Genomic DNA, 24,925 nt, shown 5'->3' on the forward strand with positions numbered 1-24,925 from the left:
TGTAGCTGTTGATATTCTATAATCGCAAGTAGCAATTTTAAACGTATTACATGATATTTATTGCTAGCTCAATCAATCTAGCATTTCTACTGATTGCTCTTAAAATGATTGAAGATTAGGATTTAATTGGGTTATACATCATTTATCAGTGGTTGGATATGTCTTTTCTGTTGTATCAATGAATGGTTTGAATATTTTGTAACAAGGAAAGTATAATTCTACACACTAGCATTGATAGGTATTATCATCCTTTCATACTGCACTCTATGATACTAGTTTCTCTTTGATTAATGAGTTAAGACTTAAATCATCCATCATGAACCTATATGGCCTGCCTCTTTTCATTTTGGGTTTATTAGCTAAGCATTTGCATTTTTAATGTAAATCCACAGAGCATAAACTACAATAGTGATTTAATGAATTTCTTCCCTTAAGAGCTTTTATTATAGTGTACATGTAGGAGGGGCAGAGCTGAATACATACATTCATTCACAGTCTGCTAGAGAAAGAGGGCTCATTTACTTCACTGACAAATATCTTCCATATTGAGTGATTTCTATGGGTGTTACCAGTCTTGCTGCATTGCATACTAATTCAGTGTAGATGCATCTAAAGCAGCTGTATGTTGCTGTTATTTAAAGGAAAATGATCATCCTTTAGGAGTACATAACCTTGTAACAGGGTCTTATAAATCAGGGCATAAGAATAAAGCTCTGCTCCTCCATGGCTTTAGCTGGGGAAAGACAGCAGGGTGCGTGTCTTCGTTTCAACCAAACAGGTATATAGTAAAGGGAGGATCCAGCTGAACTCTGTTCTATGCTGAATTTATTTATTTAACGTTTATCAGTGACACTGAGTCCTGCCTAAAGGCCGCCCCCTCTGACATGTTTCACCCAATCCTGAGCTTAGTCATAGAGCATGACTCTATGACTAAGCTCAGGATTGTGTGAAACCTTTTAGAGGGGGCAGACCTTGGGCAGGACTCGGAATCTTATAAATGTCATTCCTTCTTGAAGTGGAACCCCACCTAGAATATTTATTTACTTTACTCTTTGGATACAGTGGGAGAAAAGCCTCTGTTATACCTTTATTGCTGTTGGGGGTTTTACCCTTATTTCTAGTCATGGCAGCCTTACCAGAAATAAGAAATGGGAAACAGACAGCAATACTTAAGTCACAAAGGCTTTAACCCTTTCTACATTCTGCTAGAAAGAGATGGATTGCCCTTTAACCCTTTCTACATTCTGCTAGAAAAAGATGGATTGCCCTATTGTCCTATAGGCCACATGTCTAGTAAAGGTAAATTACACTAATGCAAACCTAGAGAACACAAAAAGCCAGGTCCACCTCTGCTGATTGACAGTAGCAGTGGGCGGGTGCAATAGCCAGCCTGCTATTGGCTATTGCAACTTGAAATAGCCAATAGCAGTCTAGCTATTCATTCCCATGCTATTTGTTTTTTTTTTTTCTGTACTCTGACAGTAGCCGGCGGCTGCTGTCGAAATAAACAAAAAAACAAAAACATAGCAGGGGAATCGGTATAGAAGGGGAGCTAATGCTTCTCCTGCTATCTGATGTTTTTTCTTTGTATTCTGAAAGCAGCCACCGATTGCTGTCAAAATACTCGAACAGGGCCGGCAGCTCAATGGCTGCTGGCTCCTTCGATCAGCTTATCGAAGGATGCCGGCCAGAGAGCTGCACCCACTGTGCAAATTTCTTCTGGTTCTTCAAGATCCAGCTGAAATTTGCACAGTGTTTATTATCGGTAATATCGGTCACTTTGACTGATACCGATAGTTAGAAAATCTGTAAATATCATTTCCGATTATCGATAGATCCGATATTCGGCTGAACACTAATGCAAAGCACACTGGGAATCCAGGAAGTTGTTGAAAGTGATGGGCAGACAGAAGGCAGCACTCAATACACAAGAAGCATGTGATTCACCAATTGTCAATAGTCTTTTCTACTTAGGTATGTCATTATACATACTGAATACGTTTAATGATAAACCATACAGGTAAAGGTTACAACGTTAGTGATTTTATGCATGATACATATATCTAATTTTTTCCTGAACATATTGCACGATAAATTTTTAGCTTTATGGTTTGGAATTTGAAAATGTAAGTTTTCCTCAGGCTTTAACCTACTTGTGCTTTCTACTAATGTTCCCTACATCTGCTGAGTATGCCGAAATCGTAGATATGTAGTTGACATATATTTGATAATTGGGCGTCGAGGCAATTTGTAATTGTTACTGTTTTCTTCGTATGCTTGATTGTGATAAAGGCATGCAGCAAGGTAAGATGCTGAATCAGAATAAACAAGTGCATCTTTTTCAGAGTTGGCTAGTATTACAATGAGAATCTCATAGGGCTCACTGTAAAGGTGAAAGTAAGGGAAGAGGGGTTATATTCCTCATTTAGATATAAATGTTGGAGATTTTGCTAGGCAGAAAACGTAAGGCTAATTTGTGATTTTATTTGAGAGTGCCTGTATAATGCCAGACGGGAATAGGAAATATACAGGAGCTGAAGGAAATTTTTGTAAAGTAAATTTTGTATGCTGCAAAAGAAAGGTTTGCATTCTAAAGCTGGCTATACACTGTTCTATTTTTTTCATTCAACGCATGGGCTGAATTGAAAACAATTGAACTGATTCCTTCATCAACACTTACTAAAGTTGATCGTGGAATCTCCTCCTGCCTTCATTGTATTCTGACAGCGGCCACCAGCCCAACAGAGCTGGCAGCCCAACCATGCTCGAGGCAAATAAAAAAAAACAAAAAACAGTATTTTTGCTTGCACATGATTGGATAATGGAAGACAGCAGATCTTCACCTCATTCACTAGTCTAAGGGAAAATTCCCCTGCAAAGTGAACTGTCTATTTGCCTTTAATAAATGAACCCTGGTGTGCCTCTCTTCTTTGTATAATGTTCCTGCAATTTCCCTGTGTTTATGCTGAGGTGTGATGTTCTCCTCCTCTGCCTTCTGCAACACATTTAGGAAAAGCTTTATGATTTAGCAGGTTTATGAGGTGATGCCCTATTAAAGGAAACCTGTCATAAGAGAAGTATGGTGTTTGTCACTGCTGACTTGATAACCTCTCCATCTGAAAAGCGCTAGCTGCTTGATGGTCATGCCGTTCCAGTGGCTTCAAAGAAACCTTATTACCAACTTAAAAAATGCAAATAAAATCACAGAAGAATCAAGTATATAAAATGCTTATCTGCAGTGTTTTCTTTTCAAGAAATGATTGTTATTCATTTGCGATATGCCTTTGAACAGAAAAACTAACTAGTAATTTCCCTAGCCCAGCCCCCTCCTGGAAATGTCTTATTACTAGGGATGCACGGTGTCAATAATGGGATTTTCACAATTACTCGTACTCGTGAAAATGCCCCGCTACTAAGCGCCGATAACGGCTCTTAAAATGTTTAACAGAAGCAACTGCCTGAGGTCTCGCATTTGTTAGGGACCTCAGCAGCCTTCCTATTTACAGCGCCGGCCACACATCTCCTCCTCCTCCCTGGATAAGCACAATGCCCGCACCCGCCCTCAGGACCATCCAGACCCTGGTGAGACCCTGCACAGCGCACCATAGATCTTGCACAGCCCACCATAGACTGCACACAGCCAACTGAGACACCGCACAGCCTCTTGAAACACCGCACAGCACATCTGAGACACCGCACAGCCCCCTGAGACCCCACACAGCCTTCCTAAGACCTCGCATAGCCACCTGTGACCCTGCACAGCTGTTTGCACACAGTGTATACATGGGGCTAGTCTCTCTGCTGGCAAGAATCACAGAATGAATCGCATATGAATGAGCGCTTATGAGGCAGCCGGAGGAGGAGCAAAGGGCAATACTATACAGTGTAATTTGAGTCGCATGGGCTGCTGATATGACTGCCAACAAATCTTTGGATGTTTACATAAGGTAGGCTTTTACAGCTAAATAACGCATAAAATATGTTTAATGCATATATATGCTTATTGAAATATATTTGTTGAAATTAATAGTTTGCCAACAGGGTCTCTTTAATGCTTTCCCAGTCACAGATCTAAAACTGTTATGCAGATGCGGAGTTGGATTAGTGATTAATATTGAAGCCAATGATAGGCAGGCAGCTGACATGTCCAAGGCATTGAGTGCTCACATTTCCCCTAATGCTGAATTCAAGGTAATTAAAAAAAAAAACTTTATCTAGTTTGTGATTCATTAAATATAGGTGTGTTTACCAACCTTGTAGTATTTTCTGAAGCTTTTTATTCTAGGAGCGGAGGACTGCAACATAAGCATATCTTGCATTTTATGAACGGTCCATTTGAAAAATGAGCCCACAGGAGGCAGCTGTGATTGCCATATCTATCTATCTATCTATCTATCTATCTATCTATCTATCTATCTATCTATCGTATCATGCTTTGAAAGGACTACCCTATTTGTCCACAGCCCAAAATGATGCAGTTGAAACAACTGTGTTCATACAATACATAGACTTACCAGTGATATGTGATGTGTTTAGGAATTCACATACACTGCATTGTCACTAGGTTGGCTGATAGTTGTATAAATGGCAGTTGGTACATTGTACTGGAACAGCCATATAATTGAAAGGTAGAACAGCAATGGTTCATTTAGACATTTAAATGTCCCCATAGAAAAAGCATTTTTATTGTAGTACAGCCTTATTGCAGTTGATAGCTCTTGCGAGCGAGTTTTAAATTAAGCCATCAGTGAAAATTACATGAGGCCTGGAAAGAAAAAGGAGAACAGAGCCAGGGGGCAATTGTTTCTTTTTCATAAATTATTGTACAATCACAGTTCTGATGAAATCTGTATTTTATGTTAACCTTTACACGGAAACTTCAGCTTAAAGCGTAGCTATATCTGAAAAAAAAATGTAATTTATTGCAGCTTATCAAGCCCTCAATGTGGCGTGTTTTGTACTTTGAGTCAACTTCTTCATGAGATGGAAGTGTTAATGACAGCTAAAAGCTGGGTCATATTCTTTTGCAAAGAGACTTTTTGGATCACATGGGGCTCTGCAAGAGCTTCCATGAGGTCCACCTGCGGTGGCTTCTTCAATTAGCATAATTGGTGGTATGTCCCTGTGTGTGTGTTTGGGGGGGGGGGGCTTAAAGTGGCCACACATAATATTTTCTTAATGCAATGCTACAGCAATCTGTCAACAAGAGATAGTCAGAGACTGCAAACATGCTGTAGGAGTTGTTGGAGACTGGGATCTGCTGCAGACGCCAGTCATGGCCTGGAGACATATTACATGAGACTGTCCCACTGCTATTACTGCCCTTATACAAGCCAACACTTCCACAGGTGTGCTCCCTACAGCCCTCTTTAAAATTACTGGTCCCACGTTTCATATTTCTCATTATTAAAATCTGTGGACGAAATAAACATAAGAAGATAAAAGTGACGGACAGATAAAAAAAAGTAAGTTATTGTAAAAGAAATAAACCAAACCATGAAACAGCAGCTGTGGTCAAAAACTAAAAATAAATCTGTATTTTTCTGTTGATTTTCTATACGTTCTATCCAACTCCTAATACCCATATCCATCTAGAAGTTTGTAAACTTACTTATTGAAGATGCCCATAGGGTGCCTCTCTAGAGCCAAAGCCAGCCTTGTCTGCCCCCTTACCTGTCTGTCCCTCCAATGAACTTCCTCAATGCACTGACACAATTTCACTCAGCCCCTTGAATATGTACTTCCTCGTGTCACAATGTTCAAACCTTCTGCACCACAATTCAATGTCTGAACAATGGAACATTATCATTGCTTGCTGGAATGCAATGCATGATGGGATATGTAGTCTTGAGAAATGGAGATTGCATCACATCAAGCAGCAGGGAAAGAGATGCAAAGCACACTGGGTATCAAGGAAGTTGTTGAAAGTGATGGGCATATAGAAGGCAGCACTCACTATATAAAAGGGATTTCAAAGTAAGCTTTGATTGTTCTATCAAAAACAACTCCATTATGTATTCCTATTACAATGCTGATGTAATAACAGGATAGTACTGTATATGCTGGGACTCTACAACTCTTTTAACTTCTAGAAACCATTCTAAAAATCTTTTTTCCTTCACTGAAGTAAGCACCCACAGCACACAGCAAACAGAAAGTGGGTGGGCGTCAGGGCAAGAGTACTTTGCATTAATTAAAAATAAAAATCAATTGTTTACATTATTACTGGTCTAAATTGTTATTCTATCTGCAACTGTCAAAATGATATGAAATGAAAAGATTGAAAATAACAGTATCATGAATAATGTTCTACACTTATAGCTGTGCTGTTTTTAACCCATTTGCAAAATAATTGAGTTTTTTTTCTTCAATAATATAAGGCATTTTGCAAATGCTTAATGAAATTATTTCATATATAGATATTGATATAGATTTGGGCTTATGGTGGGATATTGTTCAAGACTGACACAATTCAAATGTGTCTCCTAATTGCTTACAATATATGCAGGAAATCTGAGTCTGCATTTTTGTGGTGAATACAATACTCCATGTGGATATTCTTGTCAAAATATAAAAAAAAACCCCAAGCTTAGCTCATAACCACATTTATCACCTTTTCCAATGACACTCATATATAATTCACATGTGAAAATGAATCCTGTGGGTTATGTTACTGTTCAGTTCAGCTTCCTCACTCTTAAATTAGGGACTGCCAATGCTGACAGCATGAAATAGACTATTAATTAGTGAGTTATGGCATATAATAATACATTTGTAGAAAAGGCTTTAAGACTCAAATCATGAATCTGTGTGAAATTGTTGCATTGAGAGGTTATTAGAAATGTTAAAAGAAATGAATGTGCATTTTGTAATAAAACATACCAATAGATTTTTGCTTTAATAATATACAGTATGTCCTCCATTTAAATGTAACTTTATGGTGTGGTATTTTAAAACAAATTGTCCTATGGCCCGGTGCAGACCTGAGCGTTCTGGGATCGCGCCACATGGGATCGCACCGATTCCTGCACGGCCCCATTGATTTCAATGGGGGTGACATCCGCACGGCAATCACAGAAAAAAGGTACATGTACCTTTTTTTTGCTATACACGACGAGCGGCCGTTTTAGCCGCGATCGTGTTTGGAATTCGGAAGCACTGGTGGAATTGCTGTGGGAAACCGCACAATCCGCCCGGCGCGACTGGGGAGCCATTCGAAAATAATTGTACTCACAGCGCAACCGTCTGTGCTGGGCGACTCCGTGAGCGTGCTGCATTCCATGAGGAATCATGCACGATTGCCGCGCCGTGAGGTGTTGCCCTTATGACTTTCATGTTGCCCTGAACAATGATTTAAACCAAAAGCCTATAGAATGTAGAACACTAGAATTTAGTTAGATGAGCTGTGTAGTTACATAGATAACAAGGCTGAGAAAAAGACAGGCAGTACAAGTCATTCTGGAGTTGCCTAACACAGTTTTTCTCAACCTTTTTTGAGGTGTGGCTCTCTTTTAAAAGTATGCAAAATCTTGAGGCACACCAGTTTATAAACATAAATGTAAAGCATCATGTGTTGTTCCTCCAAAATCCATACTAGACCCTTATCCGAGATAGTGGGACTGGTATAGATTTTAAGGGGGGACCCCACGCATAAACCAGAGTCTCCTGTCACATCAGTCTACTCCTTTCACATTAGAGCTCCCCTTTACATCAGGAGATCCCCTTTCACACTAGAAGCCCTCTTCACATTAGAGGCATACATCTGTGTGAAAATGTCAAGGCACCCGTGAGGAGGCCAGCAGGAGGTTAAGAGAGGCGGGTTTAACACATAAAGCACACAGTGGCAACTATAGAAGAGCTTGCCACTTTTAATTACTCAGTTGTTTGTTTTGGTGGCAATGAAAGGATCCGGTTATTACATGATACAAAACATTTTCAATAGAAATGTGCAACAGTGAGATAAAGAGCCAGGATTTCTGATTTTATGCACCCTGGACTGTATTTGGACCTCACAGGAATCTATCAGTTTGTGTAATTCATAGATTGTATGGAAAGCTTACTTTTCAACATGTGTTATCCTACATCTCTTCTCCAGCAGTTCATTCACTTTACTAGAAATGTGGAAATATTTTATGGATTCACCTGGTTGCCTTTCAGGGATCAGCAAGAACTTTTAAATCAGGCGTTGTGTTATAAGGGTTCTTGTTTTCTCTTGATGGGGGGGGGGAGTTTAAGACCCCAGTTCATGCTGGTACTAGACTATAACCCCCTAGTCTAAATAGTATCACATTCAAGCAATTATTTGCAAAGCATTTTAAGGGTATCTATGGTAAAAAACTAAAAATACATATTTCCATATTGAATTTCCACGAGTTCTATTCCACTCCTAATAACCATATCCATCTAGAAGTTTGTAAACTTACTTAACCAGTTAGGAGGGGCGGTGCCGCGAACGAGCACATATAGGCGATCGGCGGGCTATGGACCCGCTGATCGCCTATATGTGAAACACCCGGTACCGGGTGTTCGCATTGGACGGGTCTTTTCTGCCCGTGCATGCCCGCTAGGGGGCGCGCGCGAGCAGAAAAAAATTGCCGCCTGGAGACGGCAACCCGCAGATGCTGCAGTACCGTCCGTCCGTTTTTTTACTACGGGCGGACGGCAAGAGGTTAATGAAGATGCCGATAGGGTGCCTCTCTAGAGCAAGAGCCAGCTGTGTCTGCCCCCTTCCCTGTCTGTCCCTCCAATGAGCACTAGAGAAAGAAAGAGGGGAGGGGGGAATCTGACAGTCACTGCTATCTGCAGGAAGAAGTCTTGAGCTGAGCGATCAGCAGTTCCTAATCGCTCAGTTCTCGAGCTATAGAGCTGGCATGTGATACCTGCAGTTTCACTAACCACTCTGAGTATTGGAAGGAGTGCATTTTACTCCCCCTGTACTTCTCCTTTTAGAGCTGAGAGCTATCAATGGGTATTTTTCTGTACTACAGACTCTTTAAAGGGATAAAACACAGGAGAACATGGATGTGTTTTAGAGAAGTATTCCATGTGTTTTATTCTATTTTGCCTTGACATACGCTTTAACCTTTTGCCGTCCGCCCCTAGTGAAAAAACGGACGGACGGCACTGCTGCATTGGCGGGTTGCCGTCGCCAGACGGCATTTTTTTTCTGCTTGCGCACGCCCCCTAGCGGGCACACCGCCTATGTAATACAGCAAAATATTCTTGCTGTGAATGCTTCGTCTATATGAGATGTTACCTTTCAGTGGCCTAGTAACATTAGTGACAAGTCGGCATCAACAAATTCCTGATGTCACTATATGCGGCAACAGTGTACCTTAAATAATTAAAGTGGCTCTAAACCATAACTGGAGGGAATATAATTTGCTTATAGATGAATCTTAAAAATGACAACAAGGCACCTTTAGAAATGTTTAATAATGCCACTCTACAAACAGATACTTATTGATAGCTGCAGGCTTTTTATTCTTTATACACCTTATTTTTATTTTCCTCCCCATTCTTTTCACAGTGGCAATTTCCACTAAGGGCAGATTACTCCTTCTCCCTTTACTTACTGGAACTCTGGGTCTGCCTTCTGGAACATGAAGGGGAAAAAAGTGACTTTCCCCTGAGATCTTGTGAGATTTTGCAGTAAACATATGAGATTTCACAGGAAGGCACTGGTGATGTAGCCTTCCCAGGATGCATCTGTGAGGCCAGGGCTACATCACCAGTGCCTCACTCAACCAGGAAGTGGGAAAAAGGAATAGTAAGTAAAATAAAAAATGTTTTATTTAACTAATGAATGTACAGTAAGATGATTTCATATCAGCATGCAGAGCTGCATCCTGATGTCATTTTTAGTGAAAGGGGTTAAAGGTCAGCTTTAAGTAGGGATGCACCGATACCGATACATACTCATACTCGTGAAAATGCCCTGATACCAAAAGCCGATACCGACGCTTTCATTTTTCAAATGGAAGTGGCTGCCTTAGGTCCTACGCTTGATAGGGACCTCACAGCAGCCTTCTGTTTATCCTGTTCCCGTTTACAGTGGTTCTGCCAGCTCGCACATCTTCCCCTCCTGAGACCCTCTACCAATCTCCTCCTCCTCAGACCCTCCACACATCTCCCTGTTCTGAGATCCTCCGCATGTCTCCCCCTCCTGAGACCCTCTGCCCGAGACATCAGGCCGGCACCCCAGTGCAGAGTGGCAGCACAGAGTATGTAGCAAATTTGTATACTGTTGTTCTGCATTGCTGTAAAATGTATTGCTGAGTTTTGTAGTCCTCTATAGCTGGTGCCATTCTGCATTGCTGTATAATGTATTGCTGGGATTTGTAGTCCTCTATAGCTGGTGGTATTATGCATTGCTATACAATGTATTGCTGAGATATGTAGTCCCTCAACAGCTTGTAGTCAGTGGTGGAATTAGCAGTATCACAGTTACGACTGGGCCCTGGCGCTCCACCACTGTCCTAAAATCATTAGTCTGTATTGTTTTAGAAAAACTGTCACATGAGACTAAAAAAAGGTATTGGCGAGTACTTGAGGAAAAGAATTGGCAATGTATATCTTAAACAATTGCCATAGGTTTTTTTCCATAAAATATTATTTTCAGCCTTTTCTGCATCTCAGTGCTGATGACCTCCTTCAGCCTTTCAGCCACTTTCTGTCTAGATGCACTTGTTTTTAATAGTGACCAAGTTAAATCAAGCCTGCGTAATGTGCATAGGCATGGCTGCTTGTAGTCTCAATCAGGAACACATTTTACAAGGGTGAGTATGCAAGAGCACATCAGTTGCCACAATGTAACAGGAAGTGCCTGAAAAATATATTCACCAGGATCACCTGGTATTCTTTTATTGAGAGTAGATTGATAAATATTAAAAAGCTCTAAAACAATTACTTTGCCTTGAGTGAAATGATGTAATCACTCTCCTGCAGGCAGGGGCGTATCTGCCGCGAGGCAAACAAGGCGTTTGCCTGGAGCGGCAGATTCCCTGAGAGCGGCAATTGCTGTGGTTCTCTCCCCTTGATAAATGTATTCATCAAGGGAAGAGAACCGGAGGCTATAGTAGCGGCGGGGACGAGGACGGCGTGTTGCGGCGGTGTCCAGCAGGCAGCGGCGCTTTGAATGCCGGGCGAGTGGTGAGTGATCGGAGGCTTGTGCCGATGGTGAGGCGGCGTCAACCCATTGCCTAGGGCAGCAGCATTTCTGGCGTTGCTGTTTTGCCTAGGGCAGCAGACAGTTGTAGTAGATGCTGACTGTGGATGATGTCTGAACAAAGATGGCTCTGTCCTTCAGGAAATGCAAATTAAGGCATTGTCTGGGGAAGTCTATGAGAGGTAATACATACCTGTAAGTATGTTACATTTAAACATTACTTACCATGCATGCACTTAACTTAAAATAATATATTGGATATTAGATGAATTGTTATTTATTTAGTTACCACTTTTTAATATGATCAGTTTACCAACAGCTGCCCTATACGTACACTCCAAGGAATTTTGTGACAGGTACGCTTTGGATGGCAGCGAAGTAGCACTTTTATATGACTGTAAGAGCAAACAACTGTAAAATTGTAAATTATGAAGAAATACTGCTTATGCTTCGACTGGCATTACTGTCCTGCAGAATTTGGATAATAGACTCTCTTCATGTACCGCTAAACTGTGCAATTTTCCAGGCAAGAAGCAGAATAGCTTTCTGCTGCTAGGCTCGACAATGACATATGAGCTAGCCCTGGAAACACACTGTGAACTACCTGTGCGCAGCCATACTGGAACGCAGTCCATTAGTGCCTAAATGAATGCACTCCAAGACTTTTAATTCTTTACTGAATCTATTTCCATATTTAATTGTGGCAAGTCTAAGGGAAAAGTTGCAGAGCACCTTTTCATCCATTTTGTTGTCACCGGGAGTGGCGATTAGTAATTCTTCTTGGAGTTATATTACAATGTTCACTTAAAATAATGCAGCTCCTTGCTGAGTTTGCTTCAATTAAGCCATATTTTATTTGGTAATGACTTACCAAGCTGACAGTGACCTTGAAGTGGATATTGTCAACACTTCTTGGCACAATGCGCATGGTGATTTAAAGTTATTAATAGAACATCAATTTATTCTTCTGTCCACGTCAGTGTTTTTAAAAGGCTATTTAATTCAATTACAAATGTGATTTTTTTGGTACCTGAGGAATGCTTATTGCTTAGGCTTCTCAGTTAAGTAGTAGTCAATTTATATTATTTTAATGCAGTAATTTCAGCTTTCATATGATGACATAGATTTTTTTAATGTGTTCACTTACAAAAGAATAAGCTCTCGTCCAACCACTTTGGAAAGGGAAATACATTTGATCTCCTGTTCTTATAATTACAATAAATGGGCATTGACCCTATTCAAAGATCAATATGAGCTATATGTAGGTAAGGTATTGTTGTAAAAGACTCAGCTTCATGTTCCGAAAATGTAAAGGAACAGGCTAAGCAGTTTTATTTTAGTAACCAAATTGTTATTGCTTTAATAGCTGGGAATTTGTCTTGTTTGTCATTGGCTTTAATGGCAAGTATTGAAAACTGCCAGATTAACCTGGAGGATGTTCTGATTGTTGTTTGCTTTATTTTAGTCTTTAAAGCCTGTCTTTGGGCAAACAAAAAAAGTACCCTTGCAGTGGGGCTGCCCCTTCATTGCAAAAGAAGCTCATTTTTGCTTAGGGTCTGGAGTAAAACAGATTTACTCACCTGAGCCATGCTCCTTGGCGGTGGGTGCTGTCCTCATCTTCCCCTCTGCCCTGGCTGGCGGAATGTCGTTCAGCGTTGTCACGTCTAATGCAGGTCTATGGAAATGTGATGATGTCAGCGGTTCTTAGACTGCCGAGAGGAGGGGAGAAGTGGCTGTGTGGACCAGTCTAGAAGGTTGGAGGGAGCTGGCGGGGAAGGGGATCAGGTAAATAAATCTGCTTTACCCCAGCCCCTAGACAAAAGAGAGCACTTAACCCTTGCAGTGCGGAGGGAGCCCCACTGTGTGTACTTTTATTTTTTACCAGAAGATGGACTTTAACCCCTTCATGACTGAGGCCTTTTTTTCATTTTTTGTACCCATGTTATATTCCAAATTTTAGGCCTGAAAATTACTTAAAACCCCCCAACATTATATATTTTCTGAATGCCAAGACCCTATAAAATAAAATGGTGGTAGTTGCAAATTTTTATGTTGCGCAATATTAGCGCAACTCCTTATTAAAACCCAATATTTAGTGAAAAATGTAATTAAATGCCCCAAAACACAACAAAATACCAATTTTTTTAATGAAATATAAAAGATTAGGTTACAACGAGTAAAACGATACCCAACATGCCCAGGTTACAAATTGCGTGCATCCGTAAAACGGCGAAAAACCCCAGTACCCCAAAAAGTCCATAGAAGACGCTTTAAAAGCCCCCACAGGTCATCAATTTAGAGATACCCCAAAATACTGGCCCTAGAATTATTGCTAATGCAGGGTCTCACTGCCAAATTTGTGAAAGCTTAGTATGGTGATGGTATTTAGTGCAAGTGCAGTAGCATCCTCAGACATAGTACGCTGCCTCATGTGCATGGTATACCGCCACTGTCAGGGATACCGGCACAGGTGACCCCACACCTGCGCAGGTACCCACACAAGCAGACCAAACACTTATGACCACACCGGACAGGGCAGAATGTATTATATACAGTTTAATAAACAGCAAAACTAAACAACACCCAAAAGCAAACATAAATAAGTAACATCAACCAGACTACAAGCAGGTAATGGCAACAGGAGGACAAGCAGGTAATGGCAACAGGAGGAAAGACAGGTAATGGCAACAAGAGGACAAGCAGGGAATGGCAACAGGAGGAAAGGCAGGTAATGGCAACAAGAGGTATCTAGGACTGCAAATGGGTAACCGGGCTCGGGACACAAACAGGGTACAGGGCTGGTAACAGGACTCTGGACGGAAAGCAGGGTTCACCGGAACTGGGGACTCAGGGTTCAAGTTTCAGGAAACAGGAAACGATACTGAGCCATCATCCTGACTGCAGGGAGGGTTTAAATATCCTCCCAGGAAGCACCAGGTGATGGCTAAGTACTGGCAGCTGGGAAACACCCGCAGGTGAGCACTGGAGCTGCAGGTCTCAGCTCCTGCGCCACCTAGAGGCGCTCTGGATCCTAACAGTAACCAAATGTCCTTAATCACAGCACCTACTACTGCGCATGAGTGAAGTGAGTAAGGGCATGTAGCCTGGTATGGTGGTGGTGGTGGTGGTGGAGTCTTGTCCTGCCAGGTTGCTGCCCGGATTAAAAGTTTGGCATGGGATTTTAGGGCTAATCCCATCTTTTTTACTTTTTTGGCCTTGGGGTTTCCACTTAAAATTCCTACAAGACCTACAGGATCTGGTATGAATGGGGGGATGCAGGTTTTTTTTAAAGCATTATAATTATTTCTGTGAACATTTTGTGTGTTCTGTGACAGCTGTCAGATTCTTTACATTCAGGATGAAGTGTACTCAAAGAAACAGAAGCTGTTACAGACTAACACAGAACTCTCAGCTTCTTTTATTATTTACATTGTGTAACCATATTGTGTTACTTTGCTTTCATTTGAGATACAAGTGCAGAGAAGCCAGAGAGCAGTAAATGACACACAGCTCTCCCGCTTGTTGTGTTTTGTTTTCCAAATTAAGTTCAGATGTATCCGAATTTCGTTATCAAACATTGTGATCCACTCAGATTTATTTTTCTCTCATTCGGAAATTTCGATGCATCCGAACGTACAAATTTACAGAAATTCATATGAATTTCAATTCGGAACGAAACGAAACCTGCAGAGAATTTCAAATTAGCTAGTAGTGGGAGTTCTGTTTTTTTGTTGTTTTTACTGCAATCACTTAGCTTTCCTTCTTAACAACTACTCAGTAGAGTTGGGCTCGATGTTTGAGTCGAACATGAGTTCAACTCGGACATCGATAGTTCGTGTGTTCACCGAACACGGGAACTATAAGGGCGTTCGGCGGTCTGTTCCACCGCTGAACGCCCCACAAGGCAATGCACCTTGTGAAGCCCTAACTGGCTAAAGGCGTGCACCTGACCACAGGTCAGGTGCCAGACTTTGCCCAATCAGGGCTCAGTACTCTCATGATGACTTCCCCCAATCATGGCTCACATGTCAGATGACGTGAAACTGTACACAGTTAGGCGGAGCTAGCTAGCTCCGCCCAATTGTTTATGTTTTGCCGGCATCTGTGAAAATGCCATTATGCGGCGGGTGTTCGTCTGTTTACTTTTTATTGTTTTATTTTTTATTTCGTCGAGTCATCGCCGTCGCCGTGATCAACACTGGACGTCGTGATTGACCCTGGATTACGTCGGTGGTTCCATTTTTTTTTTGGGGGGGTTAACGAAAAAGGACTTATCAAAATCCTTTGTCGTGTTTTTTTTTTCAATTAAAGGATTTTTTTCCAAAAGTCTGTTTTTTTATTACAATTTTTAAAAACTCTTTAGTGAATGGGTAGGGGTACTTACTGCGACCCCCCTTACTCATTCACAAGGGGGGGCACATCTGGGTACCCATTTCTTAGAGGGGTACCCTGATGTGAATAACCCCCTTCCCGCACCCCCACAACCAACGCCCCAGGGCTTGTGGGGGAGAGACCCTTGTCCCCATCGGCACAGAACAAAGTGCTTTTCCAGGGACGGCCCTGGAAAAGCACCCTCCCAGTGCCTAGGGTATGTGGCCTGGTATGGCATGCTCACCCCCCCCCCCCTTTCCGGCCCTGCCCGGCCTGTACTCGCATCAAGGGTCTGGTATGGAATTTTTGGGGGGACCCCATGTTCCCCCCCCCATTTTGGGGGTGGGGTTCCTCCATAAAATTGCTACCAGACCTTAAGGACCTGGTATGACTTTACAGGGGAACCCCCACACTTGTATTTTTTTTTACACGGGGTCCCTCCTAAATATACCTACCAGACCTTAAGGGTCTGGTATGAATTTTTGGGGAACCCCACCCTTTTTTAAAAATGGTTTATTGTTTGGGAGGGGGAACTGCATGCTTTAAAAAAAAAAAAGGATTTTTTTTTTTTCAAAATGTCAGTTTTGCTGCAGCAGGTTCTATACATTGTATTTACAGGCAGCTTAAGGGGACCCCCAGGCACGATATTTAAAGGAACTTTTCGTTTTTATTGTTACCCTTTAAGTGATGTTGAAATCACTGCTCCTTTAAAAGCTGTATTTTGTAAAAGTTTTTTTCATTGATTCATATCCCCCAGGGCTGTACCCGAATCCCCATACACTTTTTATGGCCAATAACTTGCATATAAGCCCTCTTGAAGGGGTCAATTGTTTTTGAAAGTTCTAGCCCCATAGACTTGCATCGAGTTAAAATTCAAACTTTTTGGACTTTCTAAAGTTCAAATTCGAACCGAACTCGGACCTGTTTTTCAATAAGTTAGCTGATTCATAGACATTTATTGTGAGGTGGAACAGTAAAGCACAACCAGTGAGTAGCACTACAAAGCAGGAAGTAGAGCCTGCATAAGGAGAAACTATGGCTGCTACTATGTGTATAAATCATTACAATCTTAGAAACACATAACGAAACACGCACTGATGATCATATTGATCAGGGTGATATATTTTACATGTATATCTAAAAAAAAAAAAAATCACAAATAAAATACATTCATTTTTATAATGTTAAATGCACAATCATTATTAGTGTTCCTTTTAAAAATTACTAATTTATATGCTATGCTTTTAAGATTTCAGTTAGGTGTACCTGCCATGCTTGTTGTCTTTAGTTTCCGTGCTTTAATTTTAATGAGTTTTATTACTCACAAGATTTCACATGCACCCCTGTAATAACAGCATTTAGTACATAACACTTATACAGCTCAGACTTCCTGCCATTAGTGTGCCAGACTAGCCCAGCAGCCCCCTCAGCATGTGTTTGTATGCTACAAGTGATTGCTTTGGCATTTTATTAAATCTTATATTCTGACGTATTTGGAACAGGTTGTTCATGTTTCCCTTGGTCATTACAATGAAGATGTATCTGTAGGTGCAGGTTGACTGAAAATTTTGCATAGACACAATATTCCACATGTCTAGAGTTTTCACATGGTACAAAAAGTACATTGAACTCATACCTTTTGGCACAATGAATAATCTAAGAACCTGTACAAGCATAAGTGAGTTAATGGAGAAAAGTGGGGAGAGTAAAGGTGCCCATACACCTACAATTATCTGCAGATTTTCTGTGGTCAGATGGAAAAAGTGGAACAGATTGGCCCAGGTGGAGATTACTCCATCCACACAGTTGAGTGTAGATGGAGGAATCTGTTGCACCTTTTCCATCTGACCACAGAAAATCTGCAGATAATTGTAAGGTTTATGGCCAGCTTAAAACATATTCTCCCCGCTGCTTAGAGTTGGCATGGCACACTGCAGCTGTCCCACGTCAGCTCTATACTGCGAGTTGAGCAATCATGTAATTGTTGACTGTTTAGCTCATCGTCTCTGCTCGCCAGGGGTTCCCTCTTCCCCCCTTTCTTCCTCCATCGCTCACTTCAAAGACTCAAAGGAAAGGTGGCAGGCACATCTGGCTCTAGAGAAGCAGAGCCAGCTGCCACTTAAACAGCCGTGTTGAATCATGGTAATATTGTTGGGATCCTTCCCGGCTGTGGCTAATGCCCACTATCTGCTGACTTTGGGTTACAGGAGTATGTTAGTAAATGTAATCCTGTGACCCAAAAGAGAAGTAAAAACTAAAATTTTGGCTTTACTTCTCTGTTACTCTGTAACTGGTATTTCAGATCTTCCAACTGTTCCATTGTGCGAGGACAGTACCAATTTTTAAATGTTCGCAATGATCCCCAGGGTATGTTTTACATGAGTATTTGCACCCATTTGCTGTGGGGCTCAGCTGTCAAACTGATAAGTTGGCCTACATGAATGAATTTTGAAAAAAAACCCCCCCAATAATTTGGTCTAAAATAAAACTTGTCCCTGTTAAACCAATTCATAACCCTGTTTTTTGCTGATTTTTTTTAACCTATCAAATCCCATTATGCCTGATGATAGGGGGTAGTGGAGTTGTATGCTTGGTAAGGTATATCTTTTTTCTTCCTTGAAATGTGGCAGGGTATAGTATTTCGCTGTCTTACTCTATAACAAGGCTGACGCCCCAGGCCTTTTTAATCAAATATGTCCATCACTGTTCTACATTGTCCTACAGCCCATTCTTAGAGCCAGGGCACTGCTCTCCTAAATGAGCGGTGAATGTTTTTTAGAGTGCATATCTTGTCATTGACTTGTCAATAGTGTTTTCTCCTTCTTGTTTCATTATAACCATGGCAAAGTTCTTTATTTAATAGGGATGGATTCTCTTGGGAGAATTACTATTATTCTACAAACATACAATTGGTCCAGAACTGGAGGTGTGTGTGCAGGGCATAGAGATGTAGATATCCATTGACTAAAACATACATTTGTCTAGATAAAGGAATAAATGTTTGTCTATACCTGTTCGTGAGCTTCAACTTGGCATCACTCTCCCTGTTTGTTTATGTTTTGTTCTTTTTTGACATATGTTGCCATTATTTAAAAAAAAATTAAATGCCCAAAATTCTAATGTTTTTTTTTTTTTTTTTAGACTGGATCACTGAGGTCCTTTGGTTCTGCTGTAGATTTGTGACATTTAAAAATTATAGTCTTAAAAGATGTCTATACCTGTTTGTGAGCTTCAATTTGGGATCACCTTTCCCCTTTGTTTGTTTGTTCCTTTTTGACATATGTTGCCTTTATTTATTTTTTCTTTGATAAATTAAATATTTTTAAAGATTTTTAGACTGATGTACATGTAGCTCTGGCACCAGCTATTTGTCTATTTTGACACTGCTACTCATGTTGCATCTGATTCGACTCTTTTATTGTAACTGTGATATAGGTAACTCTAACATGAACTATTTCATATTGTATTTTTTTTGTTCATTAGCTGTTTATGAAGAATTGGGTATAGAACATGATTACAATGCTCTGTTTCATAACATCTTACACATTCAAGGTCTGATATCTTTCATCACTTAACACTTAACGATACATTTGGTTCTGTTTTTGTTTTTTTTCAGAATGAACCATATGCAACTCTGAAATACCGTGGTGTGCACTTTGGAAAGTACTCAGGAAAACGTACTGAATTTCAGAAGTGTGATGGACCTGGGCCTGGGGAATACGACATAGATCAGTATGTATGACAATATTCCCAGGCTTTTTATTAACTCTTACATGACACTTACTGCTGTGCTTCTCCGATAAGTAATTCAAAGCTGTTTGATTTTCTAAAGAGGTGCTTAGATGGGTATTTATGCTCCAGCTTGTAGCGGTGGCAGATTTTATTGCATTGTGAAATATATGCTAGCATTTAACTGCTAGTGTTGTAATAGGAACTGTCAAAACCAGTTTTCATATAATGCATAATGGATAATATAGCCTTCATAAAAAGAGTATAGTAAAAGACCAGAGCCAGAAACTGAAGCCAAACTATGCCCTGGGATTGTGTCCCCTCACTTGATAGCAGGAAAATCAGATACAATGAAGCTGGTATGAATTTGCAAATAGAGCAATAGTCAAAACCACAATCACTTTTCTCTAAATCCTGAAAGCTCTGGGTTTTATAACCTGCACTGATAAGACCTTATAAACTTTAAACAGTTGTACACATGGCTCATATTTAAAGCGTATCCATAGCCAACACATTTCTTTTTATTTTTGGATAAAGTGGAGAAGTGTTACAACTCCTGTCAGGTTTTTACTGCTATGTATCTGCTGGGGAGATTTACCCTTTCCATTTGTACATGTGACCGAAAATGATGGAAAATCCAAAATGTTACAAATGTCACTGGAACCGATGATACTTTCACTTTGGATGCATTTGTACTCAATTCCTGTTGTCTCTTTGAGACAGAAAGTGAAAGGAAATCTCCCCAGGACACAGACAACCATAGATATTATCTGAATAATTCTTCAAAAATTTGTAAGTGCTAAAACTTTGATTGCCAAAATGGTCAGATATTAGGCCAAAAGAGAAGGGTTTGGGTGGCTGCATGGGTATGGGCAGGTAGCTGTTGGTACTTGCACTTTGTACCTGCAGCAGTTTGCCTCTTCCCCCCTAGTGGCAGAGTCTCTTTAACTGGCTGGAAACAAGATGAGAGCCAGTGAGTTAATAAGCAGTAACGTAAGTGCATGTGCAGCTCAGTGTAGGCCTCAGTTTCTTGGCCTTGGTTCCTTGGTGCCAGAATGAATGAACTCCTGTGTACGTGCATGGGAGTTACGTAATTCCAGCCCAGTCAATCTGAAGACCGTGAACCCATGAAAAGACTGGGTGAAGATGTAGACGCCGATGACAGAGCCGGCCTAGTCAATCTTGGTGGCCGAAGACCCTGAACCCAGGAAAAGACTGGGTGAAGATGTAGACACCGGCAAAATACGCCCCTTTTTAACAAATGAAACCACAAAGCTTCTAATTCACTCCCTTATAATCTCTCGCCTCGACTACTGTAACTCCCTCCCTGTTGGCCTACCACTAAACAGCCTCATCCACCTCACCAACCATTCATTGTCTGCTGCCCCCCTCTGCCAATCCCTCCACTGTTTCCCAATTGCCCAACAAATAAAATTCAAAATACTGACAACTACATACAAAGCCATCTACAACTCCGCCCCAACCTACATCACCAACCTCATCTCAAAATATCACCTAAACTGTCCTCTCTGCTCCTCTCAAGACCTCCTGCTCTCTAGCTCTCTAATTACCTCCTCCCATGCTCACCTCCAGGACTTCTCCGGAGTGTCCCCCATCCTCTGGAACTCCTTACCCTAATCTGTCCGCATATCTCCTATGCCGCCCTCTATTAGGCGATCCTTAAAAACACATCTCTTCTGGGAAGCCTATCTTATCTCACCATAACTGCCCTTTTACTTCTTCCAATAACTCAATCTAAACAATTATTGCCTTTTGTATCACTTGTCCCTCCTACTAGATTGTAAGATATCACGAGCAGGGGCCTCCTAACCCTATTCTACTGAAATTGTATTGTATTGTAAATTGTATTGTAACTGTACTGTCTTCTCCATTTTGTAAAGTGCTGTGCAAATTGTTGGCGCTAAATAAATCCTGTATAATAATAATAATAACAACAGAGCCAGGGAAGTGAGTTTACTTTTGCTTTAATAGAAAGTGAAATAACAATATTGCTTTTTTTACTAGTTAGAAATACAGTATTCAAAATAGTCTATTTTTCGGTTTCTCATTTCACAGTACCAGCTTCTTTCCAAGAGCATTGCTAACACACAGCGCAGCAATATTATAGCTCATTATTGGTTCAATTAAATATTTAATTCTGTTCATTAGAAATGAATTATTCATATATTGTCTTCTTCCCATTTTGGCCATCAATTCAACAAAGGAAACAAAGTATTTTGCCATTGTAAAAGTGGAAATTTCTGTCTAGAAACAGACACTTGATAATACTGAGTATACTGAGACGCCGCAGCTGAAGCGGATCCCGACAATTGTGCCGGGATCCGCCCAGCTGCGTGACTGACAGCTGGCTCTGCCTATATAAAAGGCAGAGCCAGCTGTACCTGCCCCCTACCCCATCCGTTCCGCCAGTCAGCACTGGCGGATGGGAGGGGGGAATGCAGCCCCTTCCCTGTCACGGCAGAGAGCCGTGACAGGATCGAGAGGTGAGCGAACGCCGGTATGTGTTCGCTCCCCTCCCGATCTACTGAGCCGACCTGTGACAGTCTCATTGTCACAGGTCGGCTAGAACTATGAGGTGAGTGAAAATCACTCGCCTCATAGTTCTCCTTTAAGCAAAACTTGTGTTGCCCAGTCGTGCACCAACTGCAAATTCAATAGAAGTACAGACTATACCAGGAATTTATAAAGAGTGTAGATAAAAATGTAATAGATGGTCCCAAAAACAAGTCCTGGCACATGCAGGTCAAGTGAATGTGCACAGATTGTAATGTCTTTTTAAAAGGACCCCAACAACTAAATGCAAGCTAATGATGCCTACATCTGCACATAAATTAAGAGACTTAATAATTATTTGACTTTACAAAATATTAAATGACTGTATAATAAATGCTATTTTTGAGAAAAGTGGTACCAGAATGAAGCGTATCAGGTTTCTTCCACAAATTACTGGAAAAAAGTCAGCTAACCGTGTGTATTGTAATCTTGAAGTCTTTGGAAATGTTTAACATATGCAGAGCTTTAAAGGGTACCTATTCATATTAACCCCTGTCATAATGGATCTTACTTTCCAATCACTCTTTCAGTCATACCAGCACACACATACTTGTTTGGTCAGATACAAAAGAAACCATCCAATATGTTTTTAAAAAATTGGAGGAAGTCTGAGCATCTATGGAAAACTCACACCAATCTGAAATCAGCCGTATATCGGGTGGCTTCGCGTGGCTTCGGGTCGGCCGAACATGCTTCGACTCAGCCCATCCAACATCTGGATCGGCTAAGCCGCACCTCTGGCAGGCTACTCGCTGCTGTTCGGCGTATTCTTATAGATGCCGAACAGCAGTGAGTGAATAGCCGAATGCCGCTGAGCAAAAAAATAGTTGAAAAAGTACAAAAAAATAAATAGAAAATGATTGTGCGGAGCTAGCAGTGACAGCTAGCTCCGCCCAACTGTTTTCTATTGGCCGGGCGGTTCTGCTACCGTAAAAAAAAATTAAGAAATTTCGCCATAGGAATGCATTACTAGATTCCTATTGGCTATTTCAACTAAATAGACAATAGCAAACTAGCTATTGCACCCGCCCTCTGCTGCAGTCAATCACTAGTGGGGACCTGATAGAGAACTGCAGGTCCCCTCTGCTGATTGACAGCAGCAGAGGGCGGTTGCAATAGCTAGTTTGCTATTGCAAATTGAAATAGCCAACAGGAATCTAGCGATGCATTCCTATGGTGAAAATTTACCTTTATTCTGACGACAGCCAACGGCTCCGTGTCAGAATAAAAAAAAGAAAAGCAGTGTTTCTCTCCTGGGACAAGCTACGGCTAAATCCTTCGGCTGCTTTGTGAAAAGACCCCTAAGAGATGTGTTTTTAAAAATTAAAAATGTAATAAAGTGCAAGATCCTATCAAAGTTTAAAACAGCAAGTAAATGGGACCTTCATTGGAATGTAACTAGGCAAAAGTTTTGGATGACATTGCCCCACTTATTAATTTTTTAATTTTCATATAGTATAAAGTGAAACTAAACTCAACAGTTAAAGCTTAAGAATGCATTCATGTACGTTACCGATGAACAAAAATGTATCTTATTTGTACATCACTCATCTGTAGATCCTCAAATCATCTCTGAATTGGTGCTGACACTGTCCTTCCTTCTGGGGGGTGGCTACTGTTGTTCCCCATGGTCCCTGTGTGTATTGTAATGTAACAACCGCTCAAAGCTCACTCCCGTGATGGACTACAATCTCAATACAAGTTATTTAACTAAATGTGAGGTTGTAGTCCATCACGGGAGTGATCTTAGAGCTGTGACTACTTTACAACACACAGACACAATGGGGAACACAAGTAGCCATCCTCCAGAAGGAAGGACAGTGTCAGCATGAATGCAGAGATGCTTTGATGATCTACAGCTGAGTAATACACAATTACGATACATTTTTGTTACTGGGGTACTTAAAAGCATTTTTAAGATTTAACTCTTGAGTTTAGTGTCACTTTAAGCATTGTGTTCCTTTAAATAGCGGTAGAATTACAATTCGCATGTATCAGCAAATTCATTTACAGTAGACCTCAGTGACTGCATCCTTCACTGTAAGTGCGTAAGTCTCCATTAGTGAGTGATCTGGCCCCCATTAGAGCCTGTAAACATAAGGGGGGAAGGCTTTCTGTCTGTACTTGTTTAGATGTCTGTGCAATCTGAACTGCAGACTCATAAATCTTCCTTTGAACTTTCTAAAGGGAAAGTGCACTGCATTATGAGAATGTCAACTCCAAGAAGGAAGACAAGAAAAAATATGAGCCATTCATTCCACGCTATCACGAAGTAATCGTATTACAGGAAGAGAAGAAGGTAAAGTCAATTTGGCTGTTCATAGTACTGAAATACAATCATTAACTGTGAGAGTGGAACTTGTGAATTCCAGGCCCATATGATTAGAAATACACTTAAATAACTGCAACAAGCAATGCACAGCACAAGTTGAAATCTTCTTAAAAAGAAAAAGATCAATCTGTAGTTTACCTGAAATGCATTCTTTCTTAATTATCTCATTGATGTTCATTGATTTTAAGAATATGCATAAAAAGAACACTGAATTTGTGCATATAAACTGAGCTATATAATTCTGCTAGATAAAGTAATACAGTAATATAAACTAGTATTCTACCAAATGCATGCAATTATGGATAAGTCATGTTGTTTTGCAGTATATATTGTAATAAACATGGGAAGGCTTTGGTAAGTGTGGGGTATAGTTAGTGACCCAGAAGAGCCTTATCTATTCCCTGTCTTGTGTAGATTTCTGAATCTAATCTGCACAGATATAAAGGTTCCATGGGGAGACCTTTATATTTGGACAAGCTGGAATATACATTATGCATTATCAGGAATGGGACCCTTTTGCATGCCATTGTCAAAAGCTGCAAAACAGCTGCATGATCTATCATTTTCTGTCAGACTGATATTTCTGCAGTTTAATAAATGATCTTTAGTAGAAAACAGTCAGCTGGGCTGGGCTTTAGACAGTAGATGAGTGACCCATGGCATGAAGCGTCCACTGGTCTGTAAATATAATGGGAACAGCAGCAGGCTGCATGCATACTGCAAACATTGTGGAGCAGAGCAGCCACTGTACA

General features: G+C 40.8%; 1 protein-coding gene across 1 annotated transcript in view; it reads left to right on the plus strand.

Moving 5' to 3' along the window:
- The window catches only part of STPG2 (sperm tail PG-rich repeat containing 2), a 381,107-nt gene that overhangs the window by 24,909 nt on the left and 331,273 nt on the right, over nucleotides 1-24,925 (plus strand). Inside the window, exons 6-7 of the mRNA XM_018567630.1 lie at nucleotides 19,155-19,270; nucleotides 24,029-24,140. Of these exons, the coding sequence (XP_018423132.1) occupies nucleotides 19,155-19,270; nucleotides 24,029-24,140 (228 nt within the window). The remainder of the gene's footprint in view (nucleotides 1-19,154; nucleotides 19,271-24,028; nucleotides 24,141-24,925) is intronic.

The sequence above is a fragment of the Nanorana parkeri genome, unplaced genomic scaffold, assembly GCF_000935625.1.
Source record: "Nanorana parkeri isolate BGI_ZX_2015 unplaced genomic scaffold, ASM93562v1 scaffold1077, whole genome shotgun sequence".
In the NCBI taxonomy this organism is placed as follows: Eukaryota; Metazoa; Chordata; class Amphibia; order Anura; family Dicroglossidae; genus Nanorana; species Nanorana parkeri.